Here is a 19,469-nt window from a genome sequence, read left to right on the forward strand (position 1 = left end):
AGTTTCCCATCAGATAAAACAATTTAATCACACAGCACGCGTACGGTGTGGTGCGGTGTACCCAAGGTAGCCGATCGGAGTAGGCCGACAGAGTTTTTATTTGAAATTTGTTTTTTTGGAAAATCAACCTTCATGAGATTCGTCATGCTCAGGATGGCTGAAAATTATGGTGTTCCATTATAATGTTCAGAATAAAACAGATTTGGAATATGGAAGTATTGTTGTTTTTAACCACAGACACCCTAAATGTTCCTGTCTGGACCTCAAGTTCAACCACAAGTTTTCAATTCACTCCATCCAGCATTTCAGGAGTGCATACAAGTCAAACAAACGCACAAACTAACACTTATCAAATTATATATATATATATATATATATATATATATATATATATATATATATATATATATATATACATATACATACATACATACAGGGTGTGGCAAAAAGATGGACATGCGAAATAGAAATGTCTTTCAATAAAACAAGTCATTGATTTAACTGTATTAACATTTGTACAGTACAAACGTTGGAATTTCTTCAGAATATACATAGTTTTGAAAATAATGTCAGATAAATGGCCCCCTTGGTGGGTCAAGCATTCCGCTGTTCTGGTCCTCATAACCTTCACAACGAAGTCGATCAGAATGGCCTGAATTTCACTTGTAGTGGTTTCTTTCAGTTAATTGAGTGTTTCTCCTGTTCCTGGACAGTGTCTTTTAAACATCCCGACGGGAAATAATCTGGAGATCAAGGTGGCCAATTCACATCTCGAAGTCTGGACATCAGCTTTCCAAGAAAATTCTCTTGCGACAATTCCGTGCATAGTCGACGGGTGGAGATTTCAGAAATTCAGACACCCAGAGGAAATTTTTCAGTACGATGCAACAAATTGTGTTTTTAGGTCAATTAGACATTCCTAATTCCGAAAACAGGTGTTCCCAAACAATCTTTTTGCGTTAAAGACCCATAAATCGCAAAACAAAATGGCCGCCAAAAACTACCGCCAATACTGAACGTGTATGAGAGTGAATTACAGGTCAAGTTCAGACTGAAATAGCACGATTGCCTAAAAAAAAACTATGCATAGTGCATGCATTTAATGTGAAGAATACAAAACCAAAAATATGACAACACACTCTGTTTTTCAGTTTTATTACTGAACCAGCCTTTTTGTGTATGAAGTCCGTTTCAATAGGTAAGCCATATGAATCATTTCATATGAATCATTTAATCGCGCATGCGCGCGCGCACGCACGCACGCACGCACGCACGCACGCACGCACGTCATGATTGTGCACACACACACACACACACACACACACACACACACACACACACACACACACACACACACACACACACACACACACTACACGAATATTGTGCATGATTGTACACGTGATTATACTATTATACACACACACAAACACGGACACACCAATTTCCAGTGTGCTATTCCAGTCAGTCAATACATGAGGACTCGTGAACACAACGAAGTATGAGAGCGTGCATCAGTCATGTTCCATCAGCATAGGGAGAGTTGGTTGCTTCATTCTGAACTTAGTCTCTCCTATTCATGCACACCATCATGTCCTCATCAACCTGCGCATGCGAAGCAAAAAATGGAGTCAAGTACTTGCTTCATGTCCGTCCGTCTGTCCATAAACGTCAGTTTATGATCGAGGAACAAGTTATTGAAGGTTATATTTTGTACGCGGATTGGAAAACAAACCTGACGTTTTACAGCACTTCGTGTCGGAATTTGTCTCGATCACACGTGCGCGGAGAGGAGTGAGATAATATTTCTACTTGGTCTGCCGACTGGCAGAAAAACAAAATTGAACAATCATTCCAAACAGAAAACTTACTGCTTTTCAGGACGTCATAAAGGACACAAACAGCAGTTACAAATAACTATTGTAACGTCTTAGGGTGGTGTAATATCCAGTGTAAAACGGCGGTAAAACCTGGAATTTATTTATTTACACGACTTTTACAATCTTTGTTTTATTCAAATTTAATTGTATACTTGAACACGAGAACACAAACCACCTTCTTAATACTTACAATGACATCCGGTTTTGCAGTACTTGGACATCGTGATTGTGGTGTACAGTGCCTTTAGAAAGAATTCGCACCCCTTGACTTTTTCACATTTTGTTGTGTTACAGCCTCAATTTAAAATGGATTCAATTTTTAAATGTTCACTGATCTACACAAAATACCCCACATTGACAAAGTGAAAACATGTTTTTGTAAATTTTTATAAAATAATTAAAAATGAAAAGCTGAAATGTCTTGCATCAATAAGTATTCATCCCCTTTGCTACGACACTCCAAATTGAGCTCAGGTGCATCCAATTTCCTTTGATCATCCTTGAGATGTCTCCACAACTTGATTGGAATCCACCTGTGGCCAATTCGATTGAATGGACACGATTTAGAAATAAACACACCTTTCAATATAAGGTCCCACAGTTGGAAGTGCATGTCAGAGTAGAAACTCCACCATGAAGTCCAATGGCATGTCCGTGGTGCAGATAGAATTGTGAGGAGGCATCGATCTGGGGAAGAGTACAAAACAATTTCTAGTGTGGAAAGTTCCCAAGAGCATCATTCATCATTAGGAAATGGAAAGAATACGGAACTACCCAAACTCTTCCTAGAGCTGGCTATCTGACCAAACTGAGCAACTGGACAAGAAGGACCTTGATTGGGAAGGTGACCAAGAACCCAATGACCACTCTGACAGAACCATAGAGTTCCTTCGCAAAGATGGGAGAACCTGCCGGAAGGACAACATTCTCTGCAACAATTCACAAATCTTGGCTTAATGGGAGAGTGGCCAGATGGAAGCCACTCCTGAGTAAAGGGCACACGACAGCATGCCTGGAGTTAACAAAAAGGCACATGAAAGACTCTGAGAGCATGAGGCAAAAGATTCTGTGGTCTAATGAGACGAAAATTGAACTCTTTGGCCTGAATGCAAAGCGCTACATCTGGCAGAAACCGAGCACAGCTCATCACCCATCGGACACCATCCCTACGGTGAAGCATGGTGGTGGCAACATCATGCTATGGGGATGCTTTTCAGTGGCAGGGGCTGGGAGACTTGTAAGGATAGAAGGGACAATGAATGGAGCCAAATACAGGCAAATCCTTGAGGAGAACCTGCTTCAGAGTGCAAAAGACCGAAGACCGTGGCGAAGGTTTACATTCCAACAGGACAATGACCCCAAGCATACAGCCAAAGCAACACTGGAATGGCTTCAGAACAAAAACATGAAAGCCCTTGAATGGCCCAGCCAAAGTCCAGACTTGAATCCCATTGAGAATCTATGTAAAGACTTGAAGATTGCTGTCCACCGACGCTCCCCATCCAACTTGACAGAGCTTGAGAAAATCTGCAAAGAAGAATGGGAGAAAATCCCCAAATCCAGATGTGCAAAGCTGAGACAGACGTACATATGAAGACTCGAAGCTGTAATCGCTGTCAAAGGCGCTTCGACAAAGTATCGACTCGGGGCTGAATACTTCTTGACTCAAGACATTTCAGCTTTTCATTTTAAATTAATTTGTAAAAAATCTCTAAAAACAAGTTTTCACTCTCATAATGGGGTATTTTGTGTCGATCAGTGCCAAAAAAAAAACACCTAAATTTAATTATTTTTAAACTCAGGCTGAAACATAACAAAATGTGAAAAAGTCAAAGGGTCCGAATACTTTCTGAAGGCGATGTATATCCACCGTCAAGAGCCATGTCTTTTATTTGGACAGATCCAATCATCCAATGGGCTCAGGTACAACTACTGGTACTGCCCTTCTGGAATGTGAGGAACTGTCTCTCCTGAACATAAAACTAAATATTCAGCATCGTTCATGGTTGCACTGGTAGGATACATCACCGATTTGCAGCCTTACTATAAAATGTGGGTGTGTGATGTTTGCACCCTTTACCCTTCACCCAAGTTAAAGTATGGATTGTACCATTACAAAAAAGGGGAGGTGCAGAGGGTAACACGTTGAATTGGGTTGGAACTCTAACTCCCCTAATCCTAACCCAAACCCTATTCCCCTCTTACGTCATGTTTCTCAGGCCATCACCCGATTCATCCCGTTTCTCGATTCACCTCTTAATCATGGTTCCTGATTCCTACCCAATTCAAGGAAAGTAGTCGTATTGAGATTTTTTTTTTTGTCATGGTACAATCCACAACTCCCCCTTTTTTGTAATGGTACAATCCATACTTTGAATCAGGTAAAGGGTAAAGTGTGCAAACTTCACGGATGTATAAAATGTGTTACTGAGACTTCACAGGCTGGGTGTTACACGGTATTCTTTCATATACACACACGTGGCCGCAGGTGGCATCATGTGCTGGTGATGCAGCTGTTAGAGCAGTAAATTGGACTTTGTTCAGGGTGCTGTTGATAGCTCGCCTGCTCCTCGTGAAGGACATCGTGGGATCTTTAACATCCACCAACTAATGCCGGCAGATCACGAGACGCCCAGTCGAAAGTCCACCGAGGGAAGGCACACCCATTGATGAATCACCCTGCATGTGAAACATCAGCGTGAGATTCGTACCCTGGCTAGGGAACTCAGAGGTGAGTGTGCATACCTCGAGGGCATCATGCCAACCCTGGTGTTACATGAAGCAGCACACTTTGATGGAGATGTGAGCAATCACTGTGGTCTTTGGAGATTAGCCTGACGTAAAAGTAGATATTTCTCCGCCTTGTCAAACAATTATCTGATGTGATGACAAAAAGAACATTGTCTATTTAACAGAAAAGTTCTTCTCGCAGGTTATCTCCGATTCCCATGTCTCTCCCTGGATGTTATCTCTTCCATTTTGAGAAGCCTAACACGATGTCGGTGGTGGTGCTGTCGTCTATAATCACAAATTGCATTCCCCTCTCCATTGTGTATATTAACCCCTCATATAGCCTTCTGCAATTTCCCTGGCGGCATATATAGGTATGCTTGGCAATTACGTAATGTTTGTCTGTGTGGTATACGGCCACCCAATGATGATGACTATGTACGGTTCCTCCATTTCCACAAACATGGATGAACCTGCAACCATCCATCCCAACTATCTGTTCCTCATCTGCAGTGATTTCAACTACCACTGTCTGGGTCTGATCGAATGTGGAAACTTTCCATGCAGGAATCTGCAACTCATACGTTCTGTGTCTGTGTCTGTCTGTCTGTCTGTCTGTCTGTCTGTCTGTCTGTCTGTCTCTCTCTCTCGACATGCTTTCCATTTAACCTCTCCTGTTTTTGTCTTCTTCTTTTGTATGCGGCACAAGGCTGTGCTCCTTCTGTAGGTTAGGGCAGGAATTGTAATCTGTTCATGGTGCCGGCGATGACTCACCTAGTCTTCGCGGACATAGTAGGATCTTTTATGCCCACCAACTGATGCCGGCAAATGGGTTTCTCATTTAACGTCCATCCAAGGGATGGCACACACTGATGAGTCACACCGTGCCTGTGAAACATTGAAATGACAGCTTATATCTGGGTCGGGATTCAAACCCAAGCGAGATATAGCTGAGAGGCAAGTGTGCGTACCTCTAGGTCATCCTATTAGCCCTTTGTCTTACTTCCTTGTCAAAGATATGTCTGGTGTTGGCTTTATGGTTAGGGTGGTGGGCTTGGGATCCTAGCGTCCTGAGTTAAAATCCCGCTCGGCTGTTGAATTAATACCAGGTGGGGTTAACTCGGCCTGTCATCCTTCCGAGGTAGGCAAAATGAGTGCCAGCTTGCTGGTGTCCTGTGTCGGAGTGGTGACCCGTCCAGGATTGTGCCCAATAGCCAAGGAGACTGTTTAGGCAGCACCATGCTCTGCACAGAGTATGGTCCCAATCTCCTCTCCTCTTTATCAAAGATCATATTCTTCTGCCTATTGTGAGAGAGCGACCTTCATGCCACAGAAACTGGTGGTGTGGACAGGCCAACAAGCAGGAACTGCAATCTGCCCTCTCACAAAAGAATCGTCCACGTCGTGTGCACAGCATTTAATAATGATGAATGTGTTCAGGGAATATTCCCATGAAAGTCTATTGTCCCCCATCCATCAGCTTGGTCCATTCCACCGGAACAAGGAATCCTGCGGTGAGGGTTATACAAATGAAGCAGCTTGTTTTTTCAACGAGGAAGGCAAACCCAGCTGAGAGCAAACTGTAGATCATTCCATCAAGCTTGGATCGCAACAATTGTGTGTCCATCCTAAAGCAAGCCAAAAGTACCTTTTCAGACCAATCTCTTTCCTAAAAGTCTCGGTGGTGCTTTGTGAAGTCCATTTCTGAAAGCTTTCTAAAGTCCATGTGTGCTCGCCCTCCATTCACTCACTCACCTCAAGCAGCCTGACCTGAGACCGCTGAAAACCAGGCAATGTCTAAACTCGGTGTTTACCTTGGAATCCCTCGTACCCAACTCATCCTGCAGTCCTCACCTTACCCCCTCGTCCCCACCTTACCCCCTCGTCCCCACCTTACCCCCACGTACCCAATGCCTCATTCACATCGGGGATGGCAGAGTTCTGTCCAGCATCGACTCTTGATTGGCGATATGCCCACATGACATGATTGCCCTTCTTCTCAAAACTTGCTCTGCTGCTCTTCCTTCTCGAGTTCTCTTCAGCTTGGCCTTCACAAGAAAGGTAGTGTCTTGGGTGTAGACATAAACGACCGACCTGCTACTGCCTTTCCTTTTTGCCGACTCCACATAGTCACATGGTATCCAATCTCACTGATCGGCACACAACAGCAGCTGCTGCGTCCCAACTCGGTATTGATCTGGAATTGAAGAGGTGCTGGTATGGCAAATGAAACATCTTTCATTCTGGTAAATCTTAGTCCAACCCTGTCACTCCAGAAGGATCATCAAACAGATCCACATATTTCCATAATCAGACACTGAAAAAGATTCAGTCTCTTGAACTCCGATTCCTCAACACCAGCTGTGACCTCTCCTGAGCCAACCATAAAACAAAGCTGGGCTCCAAAGCTAGCCAAATAGTGGGTTGTTCGAAGTAACAAATTGCAAAATGCAAACTATTCACTGCTTCAAAGGCCTTTGTCCAAAGTAACATCGAGTCTGTTCTCCCCGCTGCGCTGGGACCCCCCATGTCACATTTGCTCTCCTGGAGTTGATGAAACCAAAGCTATCAACATGACATCTCCAGCAATGATGCCAAAGCACAATGCCTTTTTATCTATTCCACAGACAGCTCTGTGGGCTGGCAGGATAGTCTAGGCCCTGGAGGTATGCACACTCACCTCTGAGCTGTCTCGCCTGGTTCAAATCTTAGCCCAGCAATACATTGTCACCTGGTGTTTGCGAGCAGGGTAATTCATCGATGTGTGCCACCCATCAGATGGATGTTAAACTGGAGATCCTATCTGCCAGCGTTAGCTGGTGGCCATTAACGATCCCACAGTATCCTTCGAGCAGATTAGGTGAGCAGTCACCGGTTCGAGGAAAACACCAAGTTTCATCTGAACCCATCCATAACGTTTTGTGATATCCTGATCACAGACAAATTAACAAACAGACAGACAGACAAACAGGGGTGAAAATACAACCTTTGTCCACCTTCTGTGGCAGAGGCAGTAACCCTTCCACTCCTGATTCCAACGAAGAACTTAATTATTGGGCCGTACACTCTCATAAGGGGTCACATGACATATAGAGAGTAGACAAAAAGACAACATAACCTGGTGTGTGAACAGCCTGCTCTTGTCTGGATTGTTATTGGCACTAAATGACTGGTGCAAAGGCTTGTCTGTGCTGCAATCACCTGGCCTCAACAACATTGCACACCATGAACAGTGGGGGAACGAATCGTCAACAAAGGAGCGTTCACTTACATCGGGGTGGGGCCCAGGGAGTGAGGAACGTCCTGCAGGAGCGAGATCCAGAGCAAAGAGAAGAACCGAAGCTAAGCGAGCAATTTCCGCTCATCTCACCCTTTTATAACTCCTCTTTGGGGGATTTCCTCGCCCACCCGTCACACCTTCATTGGTCGTCCTGCCGGGAAAATTGCCCCCTGCATCTCCGCAGCCTCGAGGATCTCCATGTGTAGTCCGCACACAAGCCACTGCGCACAAGTGTCGCCACATGGAGACATGCACACCCATTGGATGCTGCCATGTGCATTCTTGGTGCTGTTAAAGAAATTCAAACTTAAAGACAGATTACATCTGGGAAAACCACACAAAACATGAAGGTGGGGAGATTGGAGCCAAGACACAAACATTATCAGATGGAAGACAAGGGGCTTCAATCATCAAAACTTCTCACAGCCTTGTCTTACACTTATTGTGTACGCTTATGCTGAACATGTACAGTACAATGAAATAACTTTTATAAACGACGCTGAATTACCCTTTAAGCAATATATATATATATATATATATATATATATATATGTATATGTATATATATATATATATATATATATATATATATATATATATATATATATATATATATATATATATATATATATATATATATATATATATATATATATATATATATATATATATATACATATATATATATATATATATATATATATATATATATATATATATATATACATATATACATATATATATATATATATATATATATATATATATATATATATATATATATATATATATATATACATATACATATATATATATATATATATATATATATATATATATATATATATATATATATATATATATATATATATATATATATATATATATATATATATATATATATATATATATATATATATATATATATATATATATATATATATATACATATATATCAAAAATAGGTGGAGCGTAACACGAGCACTCCTCCGAGCTCCAGTTTCTGCAACAAGGCATCACCTCCAATCCAGAGGCCTCAACCCGGTGACTCTGTCAAAGACAAAGATTTATGGTCAACATTGGCTAAAATATCAGAAGGGGCCGCATATTGGATTTCAGGATTATTTACCTCCTTTGAAGGCACCTTTCTTAATCCAAAAAAAGGTTAAAGAAATCAAAATATTTAAACAGCTTTGGACATACACCTTAACCCCGTGGCCAAAACACACAATCTAACAAGACAGTCCCATTGGCATACACGTGCCCCTCACCCCCCCCCCCCAGGCTGAAGCACATGGTCAAACAAACATAGACATCCAAACCCCAAAGGGCCAGAATGCATGGTCATACAATTGGACCCCCCCATAGGAGTGAGTCCCCATGACTTCAATGGCATGCTGTCCCAAATTTTCATCAGGATAACATACCGAGAAATATCGAACCAATAATGACCACATTCATCGTTTATAAATCAAATGTACCTCATGGCTGTTATGGTGAGCACCAGCCACGGATTATGTCTCGCACGGTAAAACAGCATAATCTGCAAAGAACAACCATCTGTCTGCCAACCAGACATCTGTTCCCACTAATGCAAACCATTCAACCAGAAGGCATGTGAGCGTGATGAGCACTCCTCCGTGTGTGTATATATATTGTTGCGAATTCGCACCCGCCGGCGTGCGAATGGCCACGTAACTCGAATTGCGGCACGTCGCCCACCGGACGGACAATTCTGTCGTGACCCTCTCGGACTAACGCCAGGAGCTAGTCAGGGGTGGGCCTTTCGGCCTCACCACGATCGTGCCAATCGGCCCCCCGCGTGGGATAGGGTTGTTCGCCAAACTCGACCTACCTAAGTATCCACGTGGAGGGTAGACCGGGCGATCGCACCTCGCCGCAGGTCGACTCCGGACACGGGCCACTGAAGCGACTCGTTCCGTACTATCGGGATAACCGAGCGGTGTTATCGTCGGCCTCGACGGTTCCGATTAATTATCGGGCGTATTAAGCCCACTACCAACCCTTTACGTGAAGCAAGATGGAGATTCAATTAAAGAAAAGACGAAGCGAAACGGGAAAACAGTTCAACATGATGCACATTTATTCCACGGCACACGGAAAACACACATATACAATTAAACCAATTATGCACAAAAAGCAGATGTAACAAAAGAAACACAACAATGCAGATCTACAACCGACTACGCGTACACACGGCAACACTTACACAGTTTTACTTTACAGACGGCGCCAACAACACATTTACTCAAAAGTAAAAGAAAAGGCCACCCTCAAAGACAAGGGGGCAGACGGGGCCTGTGGGCCAATATTTGCGCGGGACCTGAAAGAGCGGTCAGGTCCGCGAGACCGGGTGGATCCTACCCGTGTCTTTGTGATGAGCCGCAAATGTGGCGGCGCGGTGGTGCCCCGACTTCGTGCTCCTTCGCGGGTTTCGTTGGCACAGCTTGGAGTGGGGTGGGAACGGGGCCCCCTTTTCGCACTATCTCAGCGCGGGGGGAAAAAAAGGGGGGGAATTGTTGATGCTCTGGGGAAAGAGGATAGCTGGCTTGCTTGGGTCCCGTGACGAGCGATTCCACCGCGACCTCGTCACCGACCGCCGTCTTCCTTGCCTCGGACCCAAGCTCTTCGGTCTCTTCCCCAATTCTCCTCAGACGACTGCAGCAAACCACCTGTACGCCCTCGCCTCCCGACTCCACTCCGCGCTCCAACCCTACTCTGCCCCAAAACTCTTCGCCCTTCCAAGGCCGACTCCCCGCTCCTCCAAGGCCGACTCCGCTCAAACCGACTCGACCCAAACCGACTCTGCTGCCGCCACACTCTGCTCTCCAAAACTGACTCGACTGCCATGATTCGCCTTGCGCTCGGCGCTTTATAGGCCGGGAGGAGAACCCATATGTAAATTTCTGGATCAGAACGAGCTCAGGGGTGGAGCCACGCTCGCCCATTGGACGGAGAAAAAGAGGCGTGAGTCTCCCCTGATCCTCGAATTTGCATATCTCGATTCTACACCGAAGCGCCTGGAGGCGGGGCCAAATCGCCCCGCGCTTGCTGATTGGACGGATCAGAAGTGGGCGTGTTGCATTCCTGAGCCGAATTCTCGGAAAGGCCGCATTTTGCACTCGCGGCTCGGCGCGCGTCTCGTACGAGCCCAGGACAACCTGACGCTCCGTGCTCACAAGTGGTGCAGGAATGGCCGCAGAAGGAGAGAGGTGAAGGTGGTGGAGGGTTTATGGTGGTGGTTTATGGCCCTGGTGCCGTTTGGAATGGCGCTGATGCGATGTTTGCGGGAGCGAGTTGTGAAGGTAAAGATCGTGGCTGTTGGCGTTGTTGTTGTTGTTGTTGTGAAGCGGCGTTGTGGTTGGTGGTTGTTGTGTGATGGCGGTTGAGACGTGGTTGGTTCAAAATAAAGATAGAACAGAAAAACGGCTATCTCTAAGGGTCGCAGCCCGAATGAATCACATTTATTCCCTCTAAACAACGGGTTTGGGCTAACTACACATGCACTTACATAGATATCTCACCTACGGGACCTGAATGGTGGTTTTCAAATTTCCTCAACCGCAACAATATATATATATATATATATATATATATATATATATATATATATATATATATATATATATATATATATATATATATATATATATATATATATATATATATTTTTGCGGATTCGCGCCCGCCGGCGTGCGAGCGGCCACGTAACTCGAATCGCGGCACGTCGCCCACCGGACGGACAATCCCGTCGTGACCCTCTCGGACTAACGCCGGGAACTAGTCACGGGTGGGCCTTTCGGCCTCACCACGATCGTGCCAATCGGCCCCCCCGCGTGGGATAGGGTTGCTCGCCAAATTCGACCTACCTAAGTACCCACACGGAGGGTAGACCGGGCGATCGCACCTCGCCGCAGGTCGACTTCGGACACGGGCCACTTTAAGCGACCCGTTCCGTACTATCGGGATAACCGAGCGGTGTTATCGTCAACCTCGACGGTTCAATTAATTATTGGGCGTATTTAGCCCACGACCAACCCTTTACGTGAAGTAAGATGGAGATTCAATAAAAGAAAAGACGGAGCGAAACGGGAAAAACAGTTCAACATAAAGCACATTTATTCCGCGGCAAACGGAAAGCACACATATACAATTATACACCAAAAGCAAATGTAAAAGTAGAAGAAACACAACAATTATGCACAAAAAGCAAATGTAACAATGCAGATCTACTACCGACTACCGAGCACACGGCAACACTCATACAGTTTTACTTCACAGACGGCGCCGACAACACACATACTCAAAGCAAAAGAAAAAGGAAGGGGCCACCCTCAACGATGAGGGGAGAAGACGGGCCTGGGGCCGAGACCGCGTCGAGCCTACCCGTCTGGTGATGAGCCGCAAGATGGCGGCGGCGCCCCGACTCCGCGGGCCTCGCTCGCACTGCCTGGAATGGGGTGGGAACGGGGCCCCCTTCTCACACTATCTCAGCGCGGGGGGGAAACAGGAGGGGGTTGTTGATGCTCGGGGGAATGAGGATATCTCGCTGGCTTGGGTCCCGCGACGAGCGACTCCACTGCGACCTCGGTCGCGTTACCGGCCTCCCCTCTCCGCAGCTCCCCGACTCTGACACGAGCGCCGACCTCCACAAAGATTCTTGGCTTCTCCAGCCTCTCCGGACCCCGACAGACACTCTCTCGACTGCCTTCGCCGCCGCCACAACTCTCCAACTCTCCACTCTTCTCAACTCCGTCCAACTGCTAACTCTTCCCAACTGCCCAACTCTCGACTCTCTCCAACTGCTCAACTCTCGACTCTCTCCAACTGCCTCCTCTTCTCAACTCCCTCCTCTTCTCAACTCCCTCCAACTGCCTCGATTTGCTCCACGCTCGGCGCTTTATAGTGCGACAGGAGAAATCATATGCAGATTTTTGGATCAGGAATCACTCGGGGGCGGAGCCACGCTCCCCATTGGACATAGGAAAAGTGGGCGTGAATGATTCTTGATCCGCGAATCTGCATATAGCGATTATACTCCGACGCACCTGGAGGCGGGGCCAAATCGCCCCACGCTCGCTGATAGGACGGAACAGAAGTGGGCGTGAATCGTTCTTGATCCGATTTCTCGGAAAGGCTGGTGTTTTTGCACCCGCTGCTCGGTGCGCGCCCTGTACGAGTCCAGTATCGGTGCCCACAAGCAGCGCGGGAATGGCGGTGATGCGATGGTTGCGAGGGCGAGATGTGACGGTAAAGGTCGTGGCTGTTGGCGTTGTTGTTGTGAAGCGGCGTTGTGGTTGGTGGTTGTTGTGTGATGGCTGTTGAGACGTGGTTGGTGGTGGTTGTGGTGGTAGTAATGGCGGTTGGTCCAAAATAAAGATAGTAAAAGAAAAACGGCTATCTAAAAGGGTCGCAGCCCGAATGAATGACATTTATTCCCTCTAAACAATGGGTTTGGGCCTAACTACACATATACTTACAGAGATATCTCACCTACGGGACCTGAATGGTGGTTTGCGAATTTCGTCAACCACAACAAAATATATATATATATATATATATATATATATATATATATATATATATATATATATATATATATATATATATATATATATATATATATATATATATATATATATATATAGGGTGTCCCCCCAAAAATACAACTTTTCATCTGCAAAAAGGATGGTCAACATGTATATATATATATATATATATATATATGTATATGTATATATGTGTATATATATATATATATGTATATATATGTATATGTATATATATACACATATATACATATATATACACATATATACATATATATATATATATATATATATATATATATATATATATATATATACATATATATATATACATATATACATATGTATATATATACATATGTATATATATCTGGATAGAAAGCTGAAAGGTTGAAGTTTATTGTACCAATGTCAAAATTGCCACCAAAATTTAAATTTTGGAATAGAATCGTCGTTTTCTTTTCGACCACATGTTCGACGTCACCTCCACATTGTCTGACCACTGCCTGCAAACGCGTTGTCATGTTCTCCATCACTTTGGGAAACGTTTCCTGAGGAATGTTCTTGATTTCTCAGTGGATGTTTTCCTTCAGGTGATCAAGAGTCTGAGTCTAGGGTTTCCATAGATCCTGTCCTTGAGATACCCCCACAAGAAGAAGTCTGGAGAAGTAAGGTCAGGGGAATACGGTGGCCACTCAACGTCTTCGTAGAGGGAGATAATGCGACCCTCAAAATGTTGGTTGAGAAAACGCCTTGTTTCCCTGGCTGTATGGGGTGGTGCCACATCCTGCTGGAACCTCTGGGTTCTCATCTGGATCAGGTTGTTTCTCCTACGGGCCTGAGTACGTAGCTCAGGCAGAGAGAATTCCTGAATCATTTCGAGATCGTTCCTCTGGTTTACCGTGCAAGTGCGTCCCTGGTCATCTTCAAAGAAGTATGGACTAATTGTCAAATACCAACCAACCGCCACCCACATGGTGACTTTGAGAACAGATCGAGGCACCAGTTCAGTTGATGCATTACCAGGATTTTCAGTTCCCCAGTTCCGAAAGTTTTGCTCGTTTACCTCCCCGGACAACTGAGCATGGCATTTGTCCGTCATGTGAAGTTTTTTGAGGAAGTCTGCATCTTCTTCCAACTTTCCTGAGAACCAATTTGCAAAGTCTAGTCGTTTACGTTTCTGTTGATCAGTAAGCACCGTTTCCGTTTGAATTTTGTATGAAAAGGCATGAATGTCTTGGCGAAGGATCCTCTGAACGGTGCTCTTATGAATGTTTGTCTCGGCAGAAAGTCGTTGAATCGATTTTTTTGGACTCTGAACGACCGCCTGTCTCACCATTTCCACATTTTCATCACTACGACCTGTCCTCTTCCAACCACTGTGACCCTTGTGAAGGTCACAGATGGTTCCCACATTGGTAAACTTTGCGATGGTGCACTTTATTGTCTGAAAGTTTGGTGCATGGTGCAAGTGGACACCGAAATGTCTCGAGTAAAGACGATGCACCTGTATGACACTTTTCGGCTGGTGCCAAAGTTCAACAATTTTCATCCGTTGTTGTACGGTCACTCTTGGAATTTTTCTGGCGCTTGCTTGGTACCAAAACAAACTTCAGGGTCTCTGCAACAAGAAATGAAGCATTAGTGACAAAATTACTGCTTTTTAAGGATCAAACGAAGCATTTTAAAAGTTGTATTTTTTTTGGGACACCCTATATATGTATACACACATATTATATATATATATATATATATATATATATATATATATATATATATATATATATATATATATATATGTATATATAATGTGTGTGCACACACATGGGAATATCTACTGGAGGTATCTGCAATGAAGCTCATTCACCTATCTCAGTTCAAAGTAGGCAATGAACATGGAATAATTGGCCTTGGAAAGTGAATGCCTTAACTTATTGGGCCATTTTGGGATTCTGAGGCTGCATTTTGTTCTGAATTGAACATGGACAGAGCTGGTTTAATTTTCTTCACATGTCAACCTCAAGCTGGTTTACTGTTTTTACATGACAATCATGAAGTATAGAAATGTCTGTGAGGCTGAATAGTTTGGAAAATGACGCACAACTTATTCGTCACGCACAATTCATCAGCACCCACAAAGTTGAGCAACAAAAACTGACAGAGTACAAAGATTTACTCAGAGCCTTGTTAAGAGCAAACACTGACACTCCTTCTGTAAGCATCTCCAAATGTACAAATAAGAAAAAAAAAATATATATATATATATATATAAAGATCACCCACCCCAGCTACAGTCATATTTGTGCTTGGGTCACTCAGGAGCAAACCCTCAACGTTCCTCCTTACCTTTGGTTAAGGAAACCCTGAGATTGCCAAGATGTACGTCATGTTTAACCTGTAAAACAGTTCAACACTCTCAAAATGATATCCTGCACAATCACGACCAGCATTGGTGCAGATATAATTCACTATGTGGAACAACAGCAACTTAGAGTGAAACTATTGGTGATGCCTCTCTGGGATGGTTGTATCCCCCAACGCAAGTTGGGGGCCAAATCATCCTCCCTGGTGCTCGGATTAGTCAGGGCAGTGCAACCATGGTAAAAGCACTCGATTGGTTCCCACGGACTGTTGTGTGTGTGTGTGTGTGTGTGTGTGTGTGTGTGTGTGTGTGTGTGTGTGTGTGTGTGTGTGTGTGTGTGTGTGTGTGTGTGTGTGTGTGTGTGTGTGTGTGTGTGTGTGTGTGTGTGTGATCTCTGGGTTGACCCTGCGAGATCGATTAGCTGTCTCTGTGCTGCAGGCCTGTTCAAGAGAGCTGTCTGGAGTTACACTACAACTACTACTGCGACTACAAGAAGAAGAAGAGCAAGAATAAGAAGAATGATGGAACTCACACTTCGATCTTGTGACATCAGTATTTGTGCCACCATGACAAACTTGTCCTATTCTGAGACATGCAGTATTACTTGGACGAGCCTATTTCAATCCACTGCAGAAGGAAGACCTTCCTCAACAAGCCTATTAATTTACGAGGAAAAAAAAAAACATTAAAAAAACAAAAGTAAGAACATAGTGGGATGAAATCAACAAAACAACCAAACAGGTAGGAATGACACCACATTACGACACCACACTCCTCTTCTGGTTTAGCATTGCAACATGTTTTGACATTTTTTGTGGGATTGTGATGGAACAACATCAAAAGATATTATGCTAAACCAGAAGAGGATTGTAGCATCATAATGTGGTGTCATTCTTCTTCATCATCCATCACATTCCTACAACAAAAGTAAAATGTCAAATGATATTGTGAGGATGAGGAGGAGGAGGAGGAGATTGGGACCATACTTTGTGCAGAGCGTTGGTGCTGCTTAAGCAGTCTCCTTGGCTATTGGGTACAATCCTGGACGGGTCACCACTCTGACACAGTATTCCAGCAAGCTGGCACTCATTTTGCCAACCTTGGAAGGACAACAAGCAGAGTAAACCCCACCTGGTATTAATTCAACAGCTGAGCGGGATTTGAACTCAGGACCCTAGGATCCAAAGCCCACCACCCTGACCGTTAAGCCAATACCAGGCATATGTTGTGATGGTAATCATACATATACACATACACATACACATACACATACACATACACGTATACGTATACATATCTCTTTCTAACCACTGACTGATATTAAAGATCGGTACCTTCCGAGTGACAGAGAAAGTTGAAATTTTGTGTGCCGACGGACATCAAAGTCTATAAACCAGGAAAAAAAATCACAGCACCATCGGAAAGCATCTGTAAATGAAAATATAAATAAATGAAAAATCAAATACAGGTGAGCGACCCGAAAATGGGGAAACATGGTTCGTATGCTTACACAATGTGTAAGCAAATCTCACTAAGAAATGTGTATATATATATATATATATATATATATATATATATATATATATATATATATATTCATATTTCCACATATAAACTGCTTGTTGCATCATTGCTTGCAAAAAAAATTAAAGATTTTTACGGCAATTTTTTTTGTTTGTTTTTACTTTCAACCAAAAATTCAAAGCCCTTCACGATACAGTATACAAGGTTTTTGGTTTTGTTCAATGAATCTGCTGCTACTGTGAACTGAATATTTTGAAGATGGCAAATGTGGGAAGCAACAACATATCGTTGGCCATGTGTGAAAACTGGATAACACAGGTACACCCCCCCCCCACCCCCAACATCTGCAAAGTTTGATTATTTTATTAACAGCCTTATTTATTGTCATGCCAAATGAGAGCTGTACTGGTAACTGAGGTCGTTACTAAACAAATGGGAAGGACTCGTAAGTGGGCTGTATAGCAATGCCGGGAATTATCACCATTTGGTGTGATACTGCAATCATTGTGGGGTGGTGGAAGTGTCCGGTGGGTGGTGGCAATGTAGTGCCCAGGCAAAAAAAGCATTCCTTTCCTGTCGTAATTCTCTGCAGATTACTGTAGTAGGACCTGTTACCAACTATAGTACATGAGAGTACTACTCTCATATACTATCGTTCTAACTGCAGCATTTTTGCCTGGGGTGGGTGGCAGCAGCGTCGTGTGGGTGGAGGCAGCGTCGTGTGGGTGGAGGCAGCGTCGTGTGGGTGGAGGCAGCGTCGTGTGGGTGGAGGCAGCGTCGTGTGGGTGGAGGCAGCGTCGTGTGGGTGGAGGCAGCGTCGTGCGGGTGGAGGCAGCGTCGTGCGGGTGGCGGCAGCGTCGTGCGGGTGGCGGCAGCGTCGTGCGGGTGGCGGCAGCGTCGTGCGGGTGGCGGCAGCGTCGTGCGGGTGGCGGCAGCGTCGTGCGGGTGGCGGCAGCGTCGTGCGGGTGGCGGCAGCGTCGTGCGGGTGGCGGCAGCGTCGTGCGGGTGGCGGCAGCGTCGTGCGGGTGGCGGCAGCGTCGTGTGGGTGGCGGCAGCGTCGTGTGGGTGGCGGGAGCGTCGTGTGGGTGGCGGGAGCGTCCTGTGGGTGGCGGGAGCGTCCTGTGGGTGGCGGGAGCGTCCTGTGGGTGGCGGGAGCGTCCTGTGGGTGGCGGGAGCGTCCTGTGGGTGGCGGGAGCGTCCTGTGGGTGGCGGGAGCGTCCTGTGGGTGGCAGTTAGGGTTTTGATGCTGACACCTTTTCCAGAATGCTGCTAGACATGGAAGAATTCATGAAGGAATGTTCTGAGAAGTTTTTGTCCAAAGCCATCAGAGCAACTGCACAGTATGTGAAAGCTCAATAAGAATCAGGTGCTCCACGGCTCATGGCAATCTCTGTCACAAGTGCCACAACAGAGGTTGATAATGAAACTCAGAACATCACACCCCTATCAAAGACGACAATCCACGAGGCACAAAAGGAAGATGGACAGAGAGGAACAGTACTGGAACACAAGTATTTGGGTCACAAACCGACTGAGAAAGAAATAAGAAATTACAGTGCAAGGACAAAAGCTCTGTTTTATGAAAGGAGCAAACTTCACATCGATGACAATGGCATCCTCCATCAGAAAACCAAAGTAAGAACCCAACTGGTGCTACTGGAGAGACATCATAGACGGGTTTTCAAGGAGCTCCACAAGGAAATGGGTCATCCGGGGCTGGTCGCACAACTTCACCGGTAAGAGCCCGCTTCTTCTGGCCTAACATGAAAAGAGGCATACTGTAGAACATTACGTAACAAAGGTTTGCCAATGCATCAAACAGAAAAACCTTGTCGTGAAACGAGAGCACCACTGACCAGTATTGTGACAACCCAGCCACTTTAACTTGTTTGAATTGATTTTCTCCACCTGGACAGATGCAAAGGAGGAAAATGAATATATCCTTGTGATTATTGACCATTTCACAGGATTTCTGTAAACTTATGCCACCACCTCAAAGTCTGGTAAGACAGCAGCTGACTGAATCTTCAACGATTTTGCACTGAAGTTTGGATTTCCTACGAGGACACACCACAACCAAGGTGCAGAATTTGAGAACCAGGTTTTTACTAAACTCAAAAGAT

At 44.7% G+C, this 19,469-nt stretch overlaps 1 protein-coding gene across 2 annotated transcripts; it reads right to left on the reverse strand.

Annotated features, from left to right (window-relative positions):
* Window positions 1-13,826: 13,826 nt before the first annotated feature.
* Window positions 13,827-18,488, reverse strand: LOC147022973 (uncharacterized). Of its 2 annotated transcripts, XM_085887973.1 has the most exons (3): window positions 16,355-18,488; window positions 15,807-15,855; window positions 13,827-15,081 (listed from the first exon to the last, which is right to left on the reverse strand). In XM_085887973.1, the coding sequence occupies exon 3, from the start codon at window positions 15,010-15,012 to the stop codon at window positions 14,050-14,052; it is 963 nt and encodes a 320-aa protein (XP_085744099.1). In that variant the 5' UTR covers window positions 15,013-15,081; window positions 15,807-15,855; window positions 16,355-18,488; the 3' UTR covers window positions 13,827-14,049. The 2 variants fall into 2 exon arrangements, with proteins under 2 accessions (XP_085744099.1, XP_085744098.1); XM_085887972.1 differs by having other exon boundaries at window positions 15,807-18,488.
* Window positions 18,489-19,469: the final 981 nt, after the last annotated feature.

This window comes from Eptatretus burgeri, chromosome 7, assembly GCF_056783735.1.
Source record: "Eptatretus burgeri isolate ZD-2024b chromosome 7, Ebu_testis_v1, whole genome shotgun sequence".
Taxonomy (NCBI): domain Eukaryota; kingdom Metazoa; phylum Chordata; class Myxini; order Myxiniformes; family Myxinidae; genus Eptatretus; species Eptatretus burgeri.

Bases quoted from the DNA above. Each gene is read 5' to 3' on its own strand.
- LOC147022973 (XM_085887973.1), bottom strand. From the start codon at position 15,012: ATGAAAATTGTTGAACTTTGGCACCAGCCGAAAAGTGTCATACAGGTG.